The following is a 16,518-nucleotide window of genomic DNA, read 5'->3' on the forward strand; positions in this document are numbered from 1 at the left end:
CCTAATACATCTATTGAGTCTTGTTAATTTTGAGCAACACACACTGCCTAATACATTGTAATATGAAGGTCAGGAAAAATTAAAAACGGAAATTCCATTATCAAGTTTAAAAGCTAAACACATTAAACGAATGGATAAAAACAGAAATATTCCTAACTTTGTACATGCATTTCCTAAGGTAAAAAATGGTGGATTAAATCTGGTTTGATAGCTAGCTTATCCGCTAACTTGAGTGACAGTCCCTTTAAATTACATTATTCTGACAACAATTTGTGAACAAAACAAACACACATATGCATGATAGGTAAAAATGTCAAAAATAGGTGTATATCAGTCAACATTGTGTTGTAATCTTAATCACTATAAAAAAAAACTGTTTAATATGTCAACACAGAAAACAAAATGGCATTTCAACAACGCATATAAGCAAATATGAAAGTCAACAATAACAAAAAGGGCCATGGCACAATAACACAATGACAGAATGTATAAGTTCCAAGCCATGGCCAAACGAATATTTCTGTTAAAGAACGTTCCTTGACCTATGATTAACTTTTATAAATTGTAACTTGGATAGAGAGTTGTCTCATTGCCACTCATATCATATCCTCCTTTATCTTACTAGTACACGTAATTAAGATGATAAACAACGTCAGTTTCTATATTTCTATATGTCAATAAAATCATGTATTATTTGTACGTTATATTTATCAACACGATCTTAGTATCTTCCAATAAACTTTTTTTTGTTGAAAAAAGATGAGACGTTCTTTGACATAACCCTTGTTCATCAAATTTCTGCTCAGACACTGGTGATTCGTTATAAAGTACGAGTCTCCTGAATACCGGAGGAGAAATGTATATCCCATATACATTGGAAGTTGGTATATTGCTAAGAAATAGATTGTTTTGAAATTAAAATCGTCTTGTTTGTCATACATTCTGGTACCGAAATGTCAAATTCTGGGTATTAGACTAATAAGGAGACAAAATTTTAAATAAGCCGTGTCTGTTATTTTATATTTCCAGTTCCCTAGGATATGTATTAATGAAACTCAATAAAAAAAATCATCAATATGCATCTGAATGTGAAATTAATTGATTTGGCTTCTTTAATCCTCTTATTTTTGACAAGTGTCTGAAGGAACTCAGACTAATATAGACATAAGAAAAAGTCACCAAGGAGAGGTGCACAGTTTGTGTCGTTAAAAATGTCGACAATCTTTTGAAAAAGTCTACCTTCAAATTTAACAATTATGCAAGTTGTCAATAAGAAACTCTAGCATACCGATCAATTGTTCATACGACTTTCTTATCAGTGAGAGGTTTATCTAGCTACACAACCAGGTTTTATCCACCACATTCTACATTGAAAATGTCTGTACCAAGTCAGGAATATGAATGTTGTTATCAATTCATTTGATGTCTTTGCGCTTTTGATTTTTAACCATTTGCTTATGGACTTTCTGTTTTGAATTTTCCTATGAATTCGGTATTTTTTATTTTACTTTTTGTTCCTCTGTGTAACATGTTATAACTTTTTGTTCACTTTCAACCAAATATGCTGAATGGTATTCCAAAGGAAAATATGTATAACGTATGCTACCAATTTTATTTAAGAATTGAGTGCTTCTTTATGTTACTTCATTGTGGTGTAAAAGCGTTGACCAAAGTACATTTTGTTTCCGCGCTTCATTCTAAAAATGTGCGCACGGTCAACGCTTTTACAATCCTATGAAGTTACAAAAAGAAGCATTCAAAACTTATAATTACATTTTCAGCTAGGATCATGCAAACACGAATTTTATCGTTTATGTATTGAATTCACCTGTGCACTATGTTGTGGGACCTCGTGTCATCATGAATGATACATTTTATTGCGTGATGCAATTGCTTAAGGAATTACGCGAGATGTGCACTTAGCCAATCAGAATAATGTATTATAATGACATATACATCTAATGTAATTATATTGGTCGTTAGTTCATTTTACTTTCATCTGGCTGATGTGGACATATGTCATGTCGTAGATTTTTTTAGTATGTATAATTTAAGTAAAAACACAAATATGAATACAAACACATTTTTTTTAATACAATGAAATAACAATATAAAAAAACGACAGAGCAAAAAAACGATTCTCCTAAATAGGCTCGAAAAAAACAACCTTTCCAATGTCTACTTAGTTGCAAATGTTGGCTTTGATGTGATCAACACAATACAAACATATATTTTAATTGTTTGTAATTTTGAATTTTTTGAAATACTAAGGCTTTTCTACCTCATGCATAGACAACTTTAGCTGTATTTGGCAAAACATTTAGGAATGTTGGTCAGCAATGCTCTTAAACTTCGTACTTTATTTGTCATTTTTTACTTTTTGGGATTCGCGCGTCACTGATGAGTCTTTTGTAGACGAAACGCGCGTCTGGCGTATATACCAAATTTAGTCGTGGTATCTATGATGAGTTTATTTAGTTGATGTCTTACTGACGTAAGTATCAAAACTTCTTTTAAAATAGTTGGAAATAATATTTTTACATAGATAGAAAACATTCTCTAAAACATACTTTATTTTACATAATAAGACTAGACTGATACGACCGATAAAAAAATAATAACATCAAAAGAAAATAAATGTAAATAATTATGACTATATACAGACACGAACGCCCATAATGACACCAGTTCTCTAGTTCCACATAACATAAAGTCTATATGTACATAAAATTGGCTAAATTTCGTTATATATTTTATCTATAAACATATACAAATATACAGAGAATATGACAGATGTACATGTATGGTTCAATACATTATATTTGTTTTCTTACAATAAAGAAATATGATACTGTTTTTAATCGAATATAGTCTATTGCAAAGTAAACGAAATGTAAGAACCACCAAAGGTCATTACTTAAAAATACGCCAGCAATTCTTATAATTCAAACCTCTTCTGAAAACATTTGACATTGAAAATCATAAACCTTCTTTTTTTGCTTTCAAGAACACAATTCTCATAAAGTAGAAAGATTTTGATTAAGCATTGAATCAGTATCAGCAAATATTATATATCCGGATATCGAATGAAACAAAGATTTGTCTGTAAAGGTGAGAACTTCTTTCACTTGATATGGTTCCTTCATTTTTTTCTCTCTGCTTGTGGTTTATAAATACATACTCTGGTTATTTAATTATAGTAACGGTGAATAAAAAGATCTATTGGCTGACTTATCCTATTAAACCCTGCATATTGTTAACTGAAAAAAATGTACCAACAAAACAACCTGCAGTTGGTCTTTCAACAGTTTGTTACAAACATTAATAGCGTATTTTCTAAATGTTTTACAAATTCTCATATGTAGGGGCCGATGTTGCGTCTGACGTCATTTGCGCAACGCCTTTGTACAGAACAGGTCCATCTTCGTGTAATAACAGAGCAGGCCAAACCACATGATCAATGACGTCACCGGATTTTGTGTACGATCGAAACAGATCTACTCTCTTAATGTCTGTAACTATAACAACTGGTGGTATTTGTAAACATATCGACCAGCAAACTTCAAAACACTGATCAATATATTGTTTTAATGATTTGTGGTTCAAAACTTCTTGTCGCTTCTTGTCAACAAATTTCTTATTCAGCAAACTGTACATAGTCTCCTGCAACACATAGACATATTTTAAAAATTATATTCAAGGTCAAAACAAACATGAAAATTTAACCATTTGGAAATGGATAATTTAATAAAGGATATCATATTTATACGAAATCAATTCGTGCGTTATATCTTAATTAATGATAACATGAACATGCAGTAAGCTAACAAAATGAGTAATTTCTCAAGTAAGAAAATAAAATAAAAACATCAAATCCATATACTTCTTTATATAAACTTTAGGTAAAAGGACCATCTCTTAAAAAAATGAAAAAAATCTGAATTTCGAATATAATTTAGTTCGATAAGGATTATAATTATTTTCTTACTGAAACAAAACTGCACAATGCATGTCAAAAACACGATAAGGTACACCAACTATGTTCGATCTCACGTACGTCATCTAGTAGTACTTAACCTAAGTATATGTTTCCTTTGTAAAAGCTAAATTTAGTAACTCTTCAAAAAATTAAGGTGGTACCCAACACTTTCACTAAAATTAATTTGGCTCGTTTAATATTCATTAAATTTTGACAATGTATTTACTTTGACCCTTTAACAAAAATATAAAAATTGTAAAAATTTTGAACCAACCGTTTCGTCAGAAAAATTACACTGGTTATATAGCAGTTTGACAAATACCAATTTTGATCATGGAGAAGCTTGAAATTCCCTTTACAACACAACGTAATTAAAACGTTTAGACGACTTTACGGAGTTATCTCCCTGTAGTGTTAGGTACCACCTTAAGAGTGGATTAAAATTATATAACATCCTATACAAATCTTAATCATCACACTGAAATTCCATTCATTATCGCTACTTTATTGACTCTGTTATTGTAAGTCCAAGTTATATAACGTTGTTTCAGCATACATATAAATAAAGGCAACAGTAGTATACCGCTGTTCAAAACTCATAAATACATGGACAAAACACAAAATCGGGGTAACAAACTAAAACCGAGGGAAACGCATTAAATATAAGAGGAGAACAACGACACAACACTGAAATGTAACACACACAGAAACGGACCAAGCATCAGACAACATTCCACCAGAATAACAAATATACATCAAACCAAATACATGAATTTGGGATAAACAAGTACCGTGACACGTCTGATCGCAATGCGAATTTACACTAAAGAATAAGAGAAAACAAACGACGCAACGTTAAAATGTAGCACACACAGAAACGAACAATAATATAACAATGGCCATATTCCTGACTTGGTACAGGACATTTTTAAATGAAAAATGGTGGGTTGATGGCAATGTTAAATATAACATTGAAATGACAGCATAAATTTACAGGACTACAATACAAATAAATAGGAGAACGTATTAGACAAAGAAACACATGATTAATAGATAACGAAAAGCATCAGGTTTAAACTTCTCATATACGAGAGTTGCTGTTCTAAAGAGTTGTTCGCTTTAACTTGCTACGATTCAATTATCGTCATCGAGAAAATCTTAAAATTGCCCTGATTTTAAAGTGAACATGCAATTAAGTGGTTCACATGCAGTTTATACGAAAATAAATCGATTTCATGGGTCACATACAAAATATAACTAACAGTTGAGCAAGGAGAAAAACTGGTATTCATAGAGATTAAAGTTGAAATAATGCATTTCGTTTTCTATAGAAGAAAACGTAGTACAATAATGTACCTGCAGAATTACAGTTATTTAATTTGGGACTCTCCTCGGTGTTCAGTATTTTTATGATTTGACATTTTTTATTCTTAGTAATTGGCATTCGATATATGGCTATAAGTAACAGTTAAAATCCGATAATGAGTCGCATTCGGGAAAGTCATAAGTCATAAACAAGGACATGAGATTGTAAACACATGGTCCCGTCTAGCGAGTTTGGTGTTTACATGTATCATCTCTTCCATACATAATTTGAATGAACATTATTGTAGTTAAAGGGGTCGCAATTTTCAAAATTTTGCTGCTATCATTTTATTCACATAAATGGTCTTTTTCACTTCTTAGAATGCATCTTCTTGAAGACATTCAAAAGAATCTCAACTTACACGATTTAAAAACGATGGTTTAACGCAAAGTCAGAACAGGAGTATGTTAAGGAATGCAAATGAGGGAATCACGATTATTTCAGGTATGAATGAAGATTAGACACATGCAAGGAATGAACGGGTTATAAGATTGTGTGTTTTAATGGATAGTAGGAGAGAAAGGTCTTAAATGGCATATTTCTCTAAGATTTGTTTTAGTCAATAGTAATTATAATTTCGGTAAACATTCTGGACGTTATTCGCATGCTTATCAAAATGCAATAGTATAAAACATCGTTCCTGACCTTTAATTTTTTCTACAAGAGTGATGAGATTTTTATACATAAAACATGTCTACAGCGGGACTACTGATGGTTTTTCATAAATACGTAAAATATCTTTAAAATTACACATTCGTTTAAATGAAATAGCTTCGACACCAGGTGAAATATAAATGGTTAATATTTAAAAACAAAGGAATCAGATACGTTGGTTATTAGAAAGAAACTCTAACTGCTGAACAAATATTTGTTTCGTGATATTTTCAAAGGAAAGAAGGAGATAACTATCAATAGTTATGGATATTTCCCTCTATTATTCTACAGTTAATGGTAGTTATAATACATTTCGGGAAATATTTCGAATGTCATTCGCATGCTAATCAAAATGCAATAAGAATAAAAAATCTTTCCTGACCTTTAATTTCTTCTACAAGAATTATGGAATTATTATACATGAATACAAAATCTTCAGAGTAACCACTGATGGGGTTTCATAAATACAAATGTGCGTAAAATGTCCTCATAATGAACCAATCAGACAATGAATTTTTAACTAGAGCTGTTTGTAGACATGAATTAATTAATGAAACTATGTCAAGGAGCAAGTCTACTTAATTATAATCGTGGTACTTTTGATAACTATTACCTGACTGAATAGGTATCAACTGATAAACGCTGGTCACTATACACATTGCATTATGTATTGTTGCAATTGGTGTTATGAATTCCTTGCCTTCCAAAATTATTCTCATTCCATGCTGCTGAACTTCAACAATTCCAGTATGCTTACAATTGTTTTCTATTTCCAAAACCTGTTATTAGTTCAGTGATTTTTTTATTACTAGAAAGTACTTTTTCCTAGGAAAACATAATTCTACAAGCAAGCCAAATCAAAGGGGTGTCGTTATTTATTTGAAATTTTCCACTAAAAGGAAGACAACTCGAAGGTACAAACCAGCTACTGCCACCGACATTAAAGAAGTTTGATGTGTAAATAAAATTGGAAGTAAGTTCTTCATATGAAAAAGCACTTGTAAGAAAATATACCTTGACATGTTTATCTTGTGTGTAATTGATATCCTTTGCAGACAGATATCTCGAACATTGTAATCTGATGTCGTCATCCTTCTTTGGCGTTTTTGTTCCACCATTTTGACCCATTTCCACATTCTGTAAACACACAAAAAAAGATATTCTCAGATCTGTTCATTGTGTCTTTTTGTGTCAGGATGTATAAGTACCCGGTCACGTCCACTTGTATTTTTGTCCATCTAATGAGTTCAGCCTTTTTCAACTGATTTTTATAGTTCATTCTTATGTTGTACTGTTATACCACTGTCCGAGGTTAAGGAGAGGGTTGGGATCACGCTAACACGTTTAACCCCGCCACATTATTTATGTATGTGCCTGTCCCAAGTCAGGAGCCTGTTATTCAGTGGTGGTCGTTTGTTTATGTGTTACATTGTTTTTCGTTCTTTTTTAACATATTAAATAAGGCCGTTAGTTTTCTCCTTTGAATTGTTTTACATTATCTTATCGGGGCCTTTTATAGCTTACTATGCGGTATTGGCTTTGCTCATTGTTGGAGGCCGTACGGTGACCTATATTTGTTAATGTCTGTGTCATTTTGGTCTTTTGTGGATAGTTGTCTTATTGCCAATCATACCACATCTTCTGTTTTATATTAAACATTTTCAAATAAATGTCAGCTGTTACCAAATATGTCGTTGAATGATATGTCGTTCTCAATCAAACTGCCACTACTTTAAAGAGAACAAGACAAAAACATTTAAACAAAGTAACTTGTCAATACATTCTTTCATCAAGTATGTATATTGTTAATGAATATTGCAACATACTTATTTAATTTTTCATAAGACTTAACGGTGCAATATATCCAAAAGCGCCATAAATGTCCTTCAGCATACCTTTGAAGTATACAAATGCACACTGTAAAAAGTCATGAACTTTTGCGCCATCGCGGTATTGGCAAACTTATCATTTCTTTAGCTGAAACTAAATAAAGGAGTAGGTTCAGTAAGACACCTTTTTGGCCCCAAAATATAGCAGTTTTACAAAATTGTTAAAACGTAAACTTTTTAGTTATTCATTGGACAGTAGAATGCTTCTGCTACATAAATATGGCCTGTTTTTGACAATGCAATGCACATATCTCGGGTACTAGCACCATTAAGTCATGCTAAATTACTGAAATCTTCACAATCCTAGCATTTTATTTAAATTTTAGACGGTTTTCGTGTAAAACGAAAGTGGCCGCATTCATGTTCATCCTTAATATTAAAATGTAAGTTGTATTTGATGATAATACATAACATATATAAAGGTTGAGGATGAACACGGATGTGACTACTTTCATTTTTGACAAAAAACATTTAAAAAGTGGCATTTTTTGGCATATTTGGTAGATTTTTCAGATTTTAGCTTGAATCGGACCGTTTTTAATGACTAAATCAGTTAAAATCTTTCACAAAATAATTGATTCAAACCAAATAGACACTTAAGTGTTTAAAAAGTGGTAAAAATGTTTCGTCAGAAGAACCTGAAATTGAGGCCGAAATCGGTCTTTACCGGACCTACTCCTTTGAGAAAGTTCATTTTCCAACAAACGAGACAGTGTTGAATAAGTTTTAGTCAATTGTATGAATGATTTGATGGTTTACAATAAAATAGCTTGTGATATTTTGCATATAGATCTCAGTTATGTTTTTTAATCTCTTTTTAAAAGGTAACACAATTTGCGTACTTGGTATATGTCTATGTTTTCGCCTGAATCGTGGTTTTCCTCCAGCTTGACACCCAGTACCAATGAGGCAAACGATTTTAATCTTTTCTCCCTTTGGAGTTTACAGTCTTCATATATAGCCTAAAATATATAGTTTTACAAAAACTCATTAATCGAACCATGATTGATTTACGATATTGCAATTGGGAATGCATACTGGGTTTTTATTATAATTTTTTACAGTCAGAAGAAATTGCATTTTGAAGATACATGTTACAGAACAAAGAATATTATAAGATCAATTCTTGTAAAGGACTTTCTTACACTAGTCTATTAATATATTCGGCAATTTTTAAAAAGCTAACGCTGAATTGTTTGACCAAATCCCATTTTTTGAAGTTTATAGTTGTTTTTGCAAGATGTGGTAGTTCTATGAAAATTTCAAAATCGATTATACTAAGCATAAATTAACCATTTTAGTTAAATTTAAAAAGAACCTTAAGTATGCTACAAAATGGTCTGACCATTACATATGGTGAAGCGTAGTTGAAAAAAACTGGCTGCATAACATGTTGAGTTCGCATGATGACAACAGCTATAGATTATTGGACCTATGAGTTCTTAAAGTATGAAATATAGGGTGTCAATTAGACAAAAATAGCAAACACGAGTTGACTTCCTAACTATGTAAATTCGAAATTGGGATAAAGGTACGCGATCACGTAAACACAATTAAAAATATACAATTTCGAGGGCAAAAAAAATTTAAAGACCAAATGCTTAGATGTAGATATAATCAATATATCATTTTTTTTCCGGCGATTTACGTTAAAACCGATGATGGACAATGTCTGCACATAAACTTTTATATCAAAAAGAAAGATACAGACTCGGTCCTATTTAGTTTGAGTTAAAGGCGACAAGCATTACATTAAAAAGACTTTACCGATCTATTTAATATATAGATGCATGATAAAATTACTAACGTTTAAAACTTCTAACAACATTTCTATGCTTTCTCTCTCTTGGAATTTGTGTCCGTCTAAAGCTTCCATAGCGTCTGTCCAATGGTTGTCATAAAGTTCTGAGAACCGCTCACTTATCTTACTGGGTCTGTTGTCGTCACCTAAGTTGGCAATCCCTGGGTTGTTGTTTGTCAGCCGCATACCAGCTTGTTCTGATAAGCTTTGTAAATTAAAATATTCAATTAAAATTTATGACAGAATCTGGTGTTTGTTGTTTTTTTGACGTGCACATTCCCGATGTTTTTTTTTAAAAAAAGTAGGAGTGTTGCCCTTATATCCTGGTTTGTTTATACTAATATACTTACTCATTTAGAAGCCTCTTCTTTTCATACTGCAGTTCTTTGAGTCTTTTGATACTTTCGTCAGAGTTTGGTCTCTAAAAGCATAAATCGGAGTCACTGGGATTTCAAAAATTCTAAAATAGTTCATCAAACTCAATTTCATTTGCTTTTAAATAAATCAAATAACTATTTAAATTCTTTAAACAATGTTGGTTTTGATTTAGGTTCGTGATCTCTTAATGAAGGAAATGGTAAAGTGCGAGCGGTATGAAACCATTATGGTTTATGATTTTATATGCAATAACACTGAATTTTGTTAATGAGTATTCGTTTGGAATATCATTCATGCAACTAGATCAAGTGAGTAATATTGCTCGTGCAATGTAGTCTCAATGACGGATGGTGCCTTCAAAAAAACTAATGCAACTTAAAATAACTTATGATCGATGAATGTGTCACCTAGATGAAATGGCAATCTTTATTTCTCTCGACAATTATTCTACTTCAGATAAAAATATTTTTAGAAGTTTACCCTAATAAAGATTGTTTACATAGTTACGTGACAATTTTATCTTAATCACTTTATTTAGTAGATAAAACATAATACTTTTTATAATATAAATTCAATCATATGAAATTTATTTTCATAATGTATCGTAATACTTGATAATCACTATAAACTAATCCTACCTCATCGTCATCGCTATATGTACTACTGACAGACATTCTGTCAATATTTTCCCCTTCTAATTTTGCCTGCAATAAAACGAAATTGAGAATGGTAACGGGGAATGTATCAAAATATACAACATCCCGACAAAAGAGTTGAAAACGGCACAAGGATATCAGTTGCCGACGAGGCTTCAATATGGGTTTTTTTTCTAGAAAAAACTGTTAAATTAGTTGCAATATTTGCTGTCATCGTATCTCATGTACTTCTGCAGTTCTTACTTCAATCTATATTTACTGTTTATTCTATGGGAACTTAGACAGCAGTTAGATTTCCATTGAATATCTTATTTACTTTTAAAAATAATACGACAGAAAAAAACTGGAAGAAAACATATTAAGTCAAAGATCAAAAGCACAAGACATTTTGATATACTTCAACATCAAAAGTTTCCTAAAAATCAGAAGGCAATCTTTTCTTTGGTCGTTGGTTGAAACGTATAAAACGTATAACATTTACCTTTAATACAATTAACTGTTTGTCTGCTGTCGATACCCATTCAAACAATTCCTGATTTGGATCTGCAGTGTTATCTTGTATTAACCTTTTCAATTCCCTGCTAAGCTCCATGTATTCCATAACCGTACTAAAAAGATAGAAAACACTTTTAAATTATATATTAATGAAATAATTTTCCAATATGTATACACATGTATATACTATGTGACCCACAACACCATTCATATTTTTTTCATGAAGAAAACATTTTTCAAATCAAACATTTTTACACAATGTTTAAATATGATTCATTGCTAGTATAACATGTTCTTCTTAGAAAACAACTGTTGAAGTCAAAACAAGGAAATAAGATTTTGTTTCCCTATTTAAAATTTTTCTTCATAACTGAGAGTCCTAACGTTGTCAATCTTTTTTTGGATGCAATAAAATGTTGATCAACAAAAAGATAAAAAACGATATACAATATACCTTGACATTTCGTTTAAAATAGTATGTTTAAGGAAGCCTAGGATTCTCTAGAATATTGAACCCCACGATTGCCTAAGATATAAAAAAAAAACGGTCAGATCTTGGTCTTTTTCTGACCATTAGTAAAACCCTTGCTAAAGTGAAACGACCGTCTTGGCTTTGTGATATGAACAAATTCTCAGCCACGTCGGGTCAGAGAGGGAACGTTTCATCCAATGGCTCTTGTTGAGTGAGTGTCGCGCTCCCTCAAAGTTAAGAACCTTTGCAACAACTCTTCAAGTGATACGTAGGAGACCTCTAAATTTCTGTTCCTTAACAGTAAGCCCTCATTTTCCAGTTGATTTTGCCGGCTGACCCCCCCCCCCCCTAAATTGTAATGGATGTAGTTTGTTCCCGCACTAAGAATGCTTGAAACATGTCACTGCACGTAAAGTAACCTATGATAATTCAAATCAATACTAAATATATAGTATTGCCGATTTGAAGAAAAGTGAACTAATAATAGAAGAATAACACAAAACATGAAATCAGAGACCACATACATTTAGTGAATAATTAAATAAAAAAACTTCTATGGGTACGGGAGTTTATCGCTACATTAAAGACCCATTGGTGGTCTTTGGCTGTTGTCTGCTCTATGGTCGGGTTGTTGTCGCATTGTCACATTCCCCATTTCCTTTCTCAATTTTATTCTAGATGCTGATATTTATAATTTGTGTCGTTGGATTGCCGTCTTGTTGACAAACAAATGTATAACCCACGTTTCCGTTTAGTCAATACAACACATATGTTTTTAGACGAAAAAAACAATACGCACATTAAGCTTATACAAGATCTATAATTGGAAACAATGATATCACAAAAACTCGTACTTTTAAGTTTTTTTATTTTTTATTCAAGTACTACGGAAGTATATATTAACACATTATAGTTGAGCTGGTCGTACATGTACTTATACATTATTCAATAATGTCAATTAAGAGTTTCGCAATTTAATTGTTATACTGATTTAAATATTATTCTGTATAGTCGAGAAAAAAAAAGGAATTCACGAAACATGTTTCGAGCAATACATGTACATAGTTACATGTAATCATTCATTAATAGATTGATCTAAGCAAGTTTGTTTCAAAGTGTTTCCAGTAGAATGGGGTGCTCATTTTCGCCATATCTTTCCATATTTTCGACAGTTTATGGATGTTTAGGTCTTTATGTTTTTGAAGTACACTGATATTTCTATATGAAGATAACTTCAAATGCAAACCATTACTAAGGTTGAAAACATGTTTGTTTGAAAATAATCATCTGTAAAGTTAGATTAATAAGTGTTTGAAATTTCCTGAAGCTTTGTCAATAGAAGACACATATTCGCCGTTTTTAAACATCTTATTAAAACAAAATAAATGCAGCTTTATATAATATTTATGAAATGAATTTCATTATAGATGAACAGCAGACATTTCAAAGGGGTGAAAAACAGGAATTTAGGTCAATCAGTCAAAAAATTACTAAAAAAAAAACTTTGAAAATCCCGTTTTTCATTCCGGAAATTGACCGAAAATCATTGTCCGTTTTTCGGTCCATTCCAGTAAGTGCCGTAATTTTGTTTAAGTTAAAAAATAATAATATTTGTTATAAAATTATAATTTATCGGCATATTTCTTCCATTTTAGCCATCCTTTTAAGTGTTTACACCTCAAAATCATAAAACGGCGAATATGGCAAATATGGGCCCCCACTCTATCAAAGATATGGCTTACTACATTTTGTTTTAATTCCAAACGCCTATTAACATGACAAAGTGTTTAACAATGCATTGAACAATCTTACTAGAAAACAAACAAAAAATAATGGAATTGTCAGATTTCCTTCTGTCATATGTATATTAGAAGTGTGAATGAACCAAAGTGGTACTGAGAAATATAACTTTCAGAGGCAAATTTAGGAGGGGCAGGGGGACCAGCCCCCCCCCTTTTCTGGAAAAAATGTGGTTGCTTATATAGGAAATCACTGAAGCCTGACCAGAGCGGGCCCCCTCTTAGGCAGTCAACGGGCCCCCACTTGTTAAAATTTCTGGATCCGCCACTGACGTTTTATTTTAATTGTTTTCTCTGAAAGTATTTCTCAGGGTCCAATAAATAGAAGATTTCATCTGGAAAATTTTACTAGAGTGTGAAAAAATCAAAAGAAATATACCATAATTTTTTTATATTATTATCGATTTTTGATTCTGTAGCTGAAGCAATATTGATTGAAACTAAGCTTTTGCATACGTATCAAGCATCTTTTTTATCCTTAGTTTGTCCATTTTGAGCTTCATATTGAACACATTGGCGGATCCAGGGGGAGGGCTCTGGGGGTTGGAACCCCCCTTTTTTAACGATCAATGCATTTGAATAGGGACACATAGTTGGAATCCCCTTTGTTCTGGGTTGGGACCCCCCTTTTCAAAATAGCTGGATCCGCCCCTGGAACATTTAAGTTTTATTTGTATGAAATGCACTTTTATTTTTTCATAAATAATCAAAGTATAATGATTTCCTGGTGGTAACCGAGTTTCTCAAGGACGTCATATATTTATTTTCGCTTTCATTCATTTTAAATTTTAAACACAATTATTGTGTGCTGAATTTTTTTATCTTTGTCAATATCATTTATTTTCAGTTCTTACCTTTACAGGGTATCCATTTCAACCATCCAACCCCTTAAAATGTAATTGTAGTCCACTAAATATTCATGTTCAGATTTCTTTCAGCCGTCTCTTGTCTTATCTTTTTCAAAGTGAAACGGTTGCCCTTTGACCCGGATGTTCAATGAAACTATTTACCCAATATTAATTTACTCACAAGGAGATGTTTATAAATTATTAAAAGTGCCAATAAGAAAGCTAAGTACAAAGATCAAAGAACAATAATTTTACAGACCGCAGAACAGCATATATGAATCAGCATAACTAACTTCACCTGAAGAAAGCTAAATACCATGAGCAAGGAACAATGTACGTGTACAGACCACAGTATAATTTAACTATATACATGAGCATAACTAACATCGCATAGTGAGGTCAAAAAGGGTCTGAGATAATCAAAAGTGAAAAAAAGTATAAAGAGAAAATGATTTTTACTTAATGACGGACGACAACCAACGACTTCCATCTGACTGCAGGCTTAAGGCAAAAGACAAGCACATGGGAAATGCAGTGGGTTTATACATTTTTTCAACATATTCTCCCTATTGGGGGTAATTGAGGAAACAAAGCGACAATAGAACAAGTTTAAAACTTTAAAAATATATGGAAAATATTTGGAGTGTTATTAAATTTACACTAAGCATAACAATGTTCTCAGAATTCTAGCAGTTGATAGAACTAGTTCAATGTTTAATTTCATTTGGAAATGTTTTTTTAAGAACACTGCACTTACTAAACTGAGTATTTCATCTATTAGTTGTGAACTAGTCGTTTTCACAATGAGTTTTGAAGATTCTCAGATAGGCGGGGTACTACATGTTATATACGGAGAGGGAAAAGGGTAGTGTGTGTCGAAGAAATATATGTACGTGTTTGTTTCATGCCCCACAATATTATACATGATAAAAATGGTAAACTGAGCAAAATATACATTGTAAAGTATAATTCTATTTGCATTACTAATGCAACTATAAATAGCCACTACTTATCAGAACTTTAATCTAATGACACAAGTTAAATTTCATTTATTGGTTTGATACTTCTCGAATAATGTTATCTACTTACATGTACATGTAGCTCAACCAATTATGCATTTTCATTTCATGTACATGTATCAAGGTAATTGGCATAGTATTTCAGTCAAAAAGTATATACATGTATTAATAAGAAATACTTAACAAATTCTTATGTTGCTCTCTAAATGAAGTATAGTTGTTGCTCGGTTTCATGGCATGTGTGGTGTGTCAGCAGTGGCGGATCCAGTGGGGATAGGGTTCAGGGGCTTAACACCCCCCTTTTATGTTGGACGATCAATGCATTTGAATGGGACCATATAGTTGGAACCCCTTTTCAAAATGGCTGGATCCGCCCCTGGTCATAACAATCTAAAGTCCGATCGAACACCTTTATAACAAAACGCAGAGCAAAGAAACAACACTTTTATTGCTATTATTACTTCTTACTTAAAGCGAGGGTTCAACTTGCATCAATAATGAAAAGCTACTACTCATCCATATATCCCATATATAAGAAACAAGACTTCATCCTCTTGGTTTCTTTCCATAAATACACCACTTCGTTAGGATGCCAAGTGCATATTTAAACAGATGTTGCATATTTTAGTCTATTAGGGATTTCCATGATTCGAATTAAAGTGTGTATGAAAGCAATCAAGAGTGAAAGTATTATTAGAATTTGTATTTACATTTAATAAAATTGCATGTATTTCGACGTTTTAGTGTGAAAATATGAAGGTACTAACCGCAACATGGTGATGTGCCATTCATTACCATAAAACAATTGTATTTATTACCGGAAATCATAACAATACTTACTCTTTTATGAATAGATAAATTTCTTCCGTGTTTAAATATGATATTGTCACATGACCAAATACGTCACTAAGTACACTAAAGATATAGTAGATAATTCATTGATTATTTCATTTGAACTTTTAAAGAACAGAGATTTACTCCTTTGGAATGTGTAAAATAAGAGATAAAACAAGTGTTTACAACTACTTTTAGGCGAGTGACATTTTCAGAAAAGACGCGTAGTTATTGACTTTAATGAAGGAAAAAAGGGGAGGGGGCTCTTTAATGCACCCACCTAACACACAGCTGAATTTTTCATATGTTATAGTATAAATATATGAAC

General features: G+C 31.9%; 1 protein-coding gene across 3 annotated transcripts; it reads right to left on the minus strand.

Moving 5' to 3' along the window:
• Positions 1-2,555: 2,555 nt before the first annotated feature.
• LOC134695879 (uncharacterized) lies at positions 2,556-16,193 on the minus strand. 3 transcript variants are annotated; one of them, XM_063557348.1, is made up of 9 exons: positions 16,124-16,193; positions 11,205-11,331; positions 10,706-10,771; positions 10,040-10,110; positions 9,696-9,894; positions 8,731-8,850; positions 7,014-7,136; positions 6,382-6,393; positions 2,556-3,663 (listed from the first exon to the last, which is right to left on the minus strand). In XM_063557348.1, the coding sequence occupies exons 1-9, from the start codon at positions 16,129-16,131 to the stop codon at positions 3,346-3,348; spliced, it is 1,044 nt and encodes a 347-aa protein (XP_063413418.1). In that variant the 5' UTR covers positions 16,132-16,193; the 3' UTR covers positions 2,556-3,345. The 3 variants fall into 3 exon arrangements, with proteins under 3 accessions (XP_063413418.1, XP_063413420.1, XP_063413419.1); XM_063557350.1 differs by lacking the exon at positions 16,124-16,193 and adding an exon at positions 14,344-14,456; XM_063557349.1 differs by lacking the exon at positions 6,382-6,393.
• Between the last annotated feature and the right edge of the window lie 325 nt (positions 16,194-16,518).

Source organism: Mytilus trossulus, chromosome 14, assembly GCF_036588685.1.
Source record: "Mytilus trossulus isolate FHL-02 chromosome 14, PNRI_Mtr1.1.1.hap1, whole genome shotgun sequence".
In the NCBI taxonomy this organism is placed as follows: Eukaryota; Metazoa; Mollusca; class Bivalvia; order Mytilida; family Mytilidae; genus Mytilus; species Mytilus trossulus.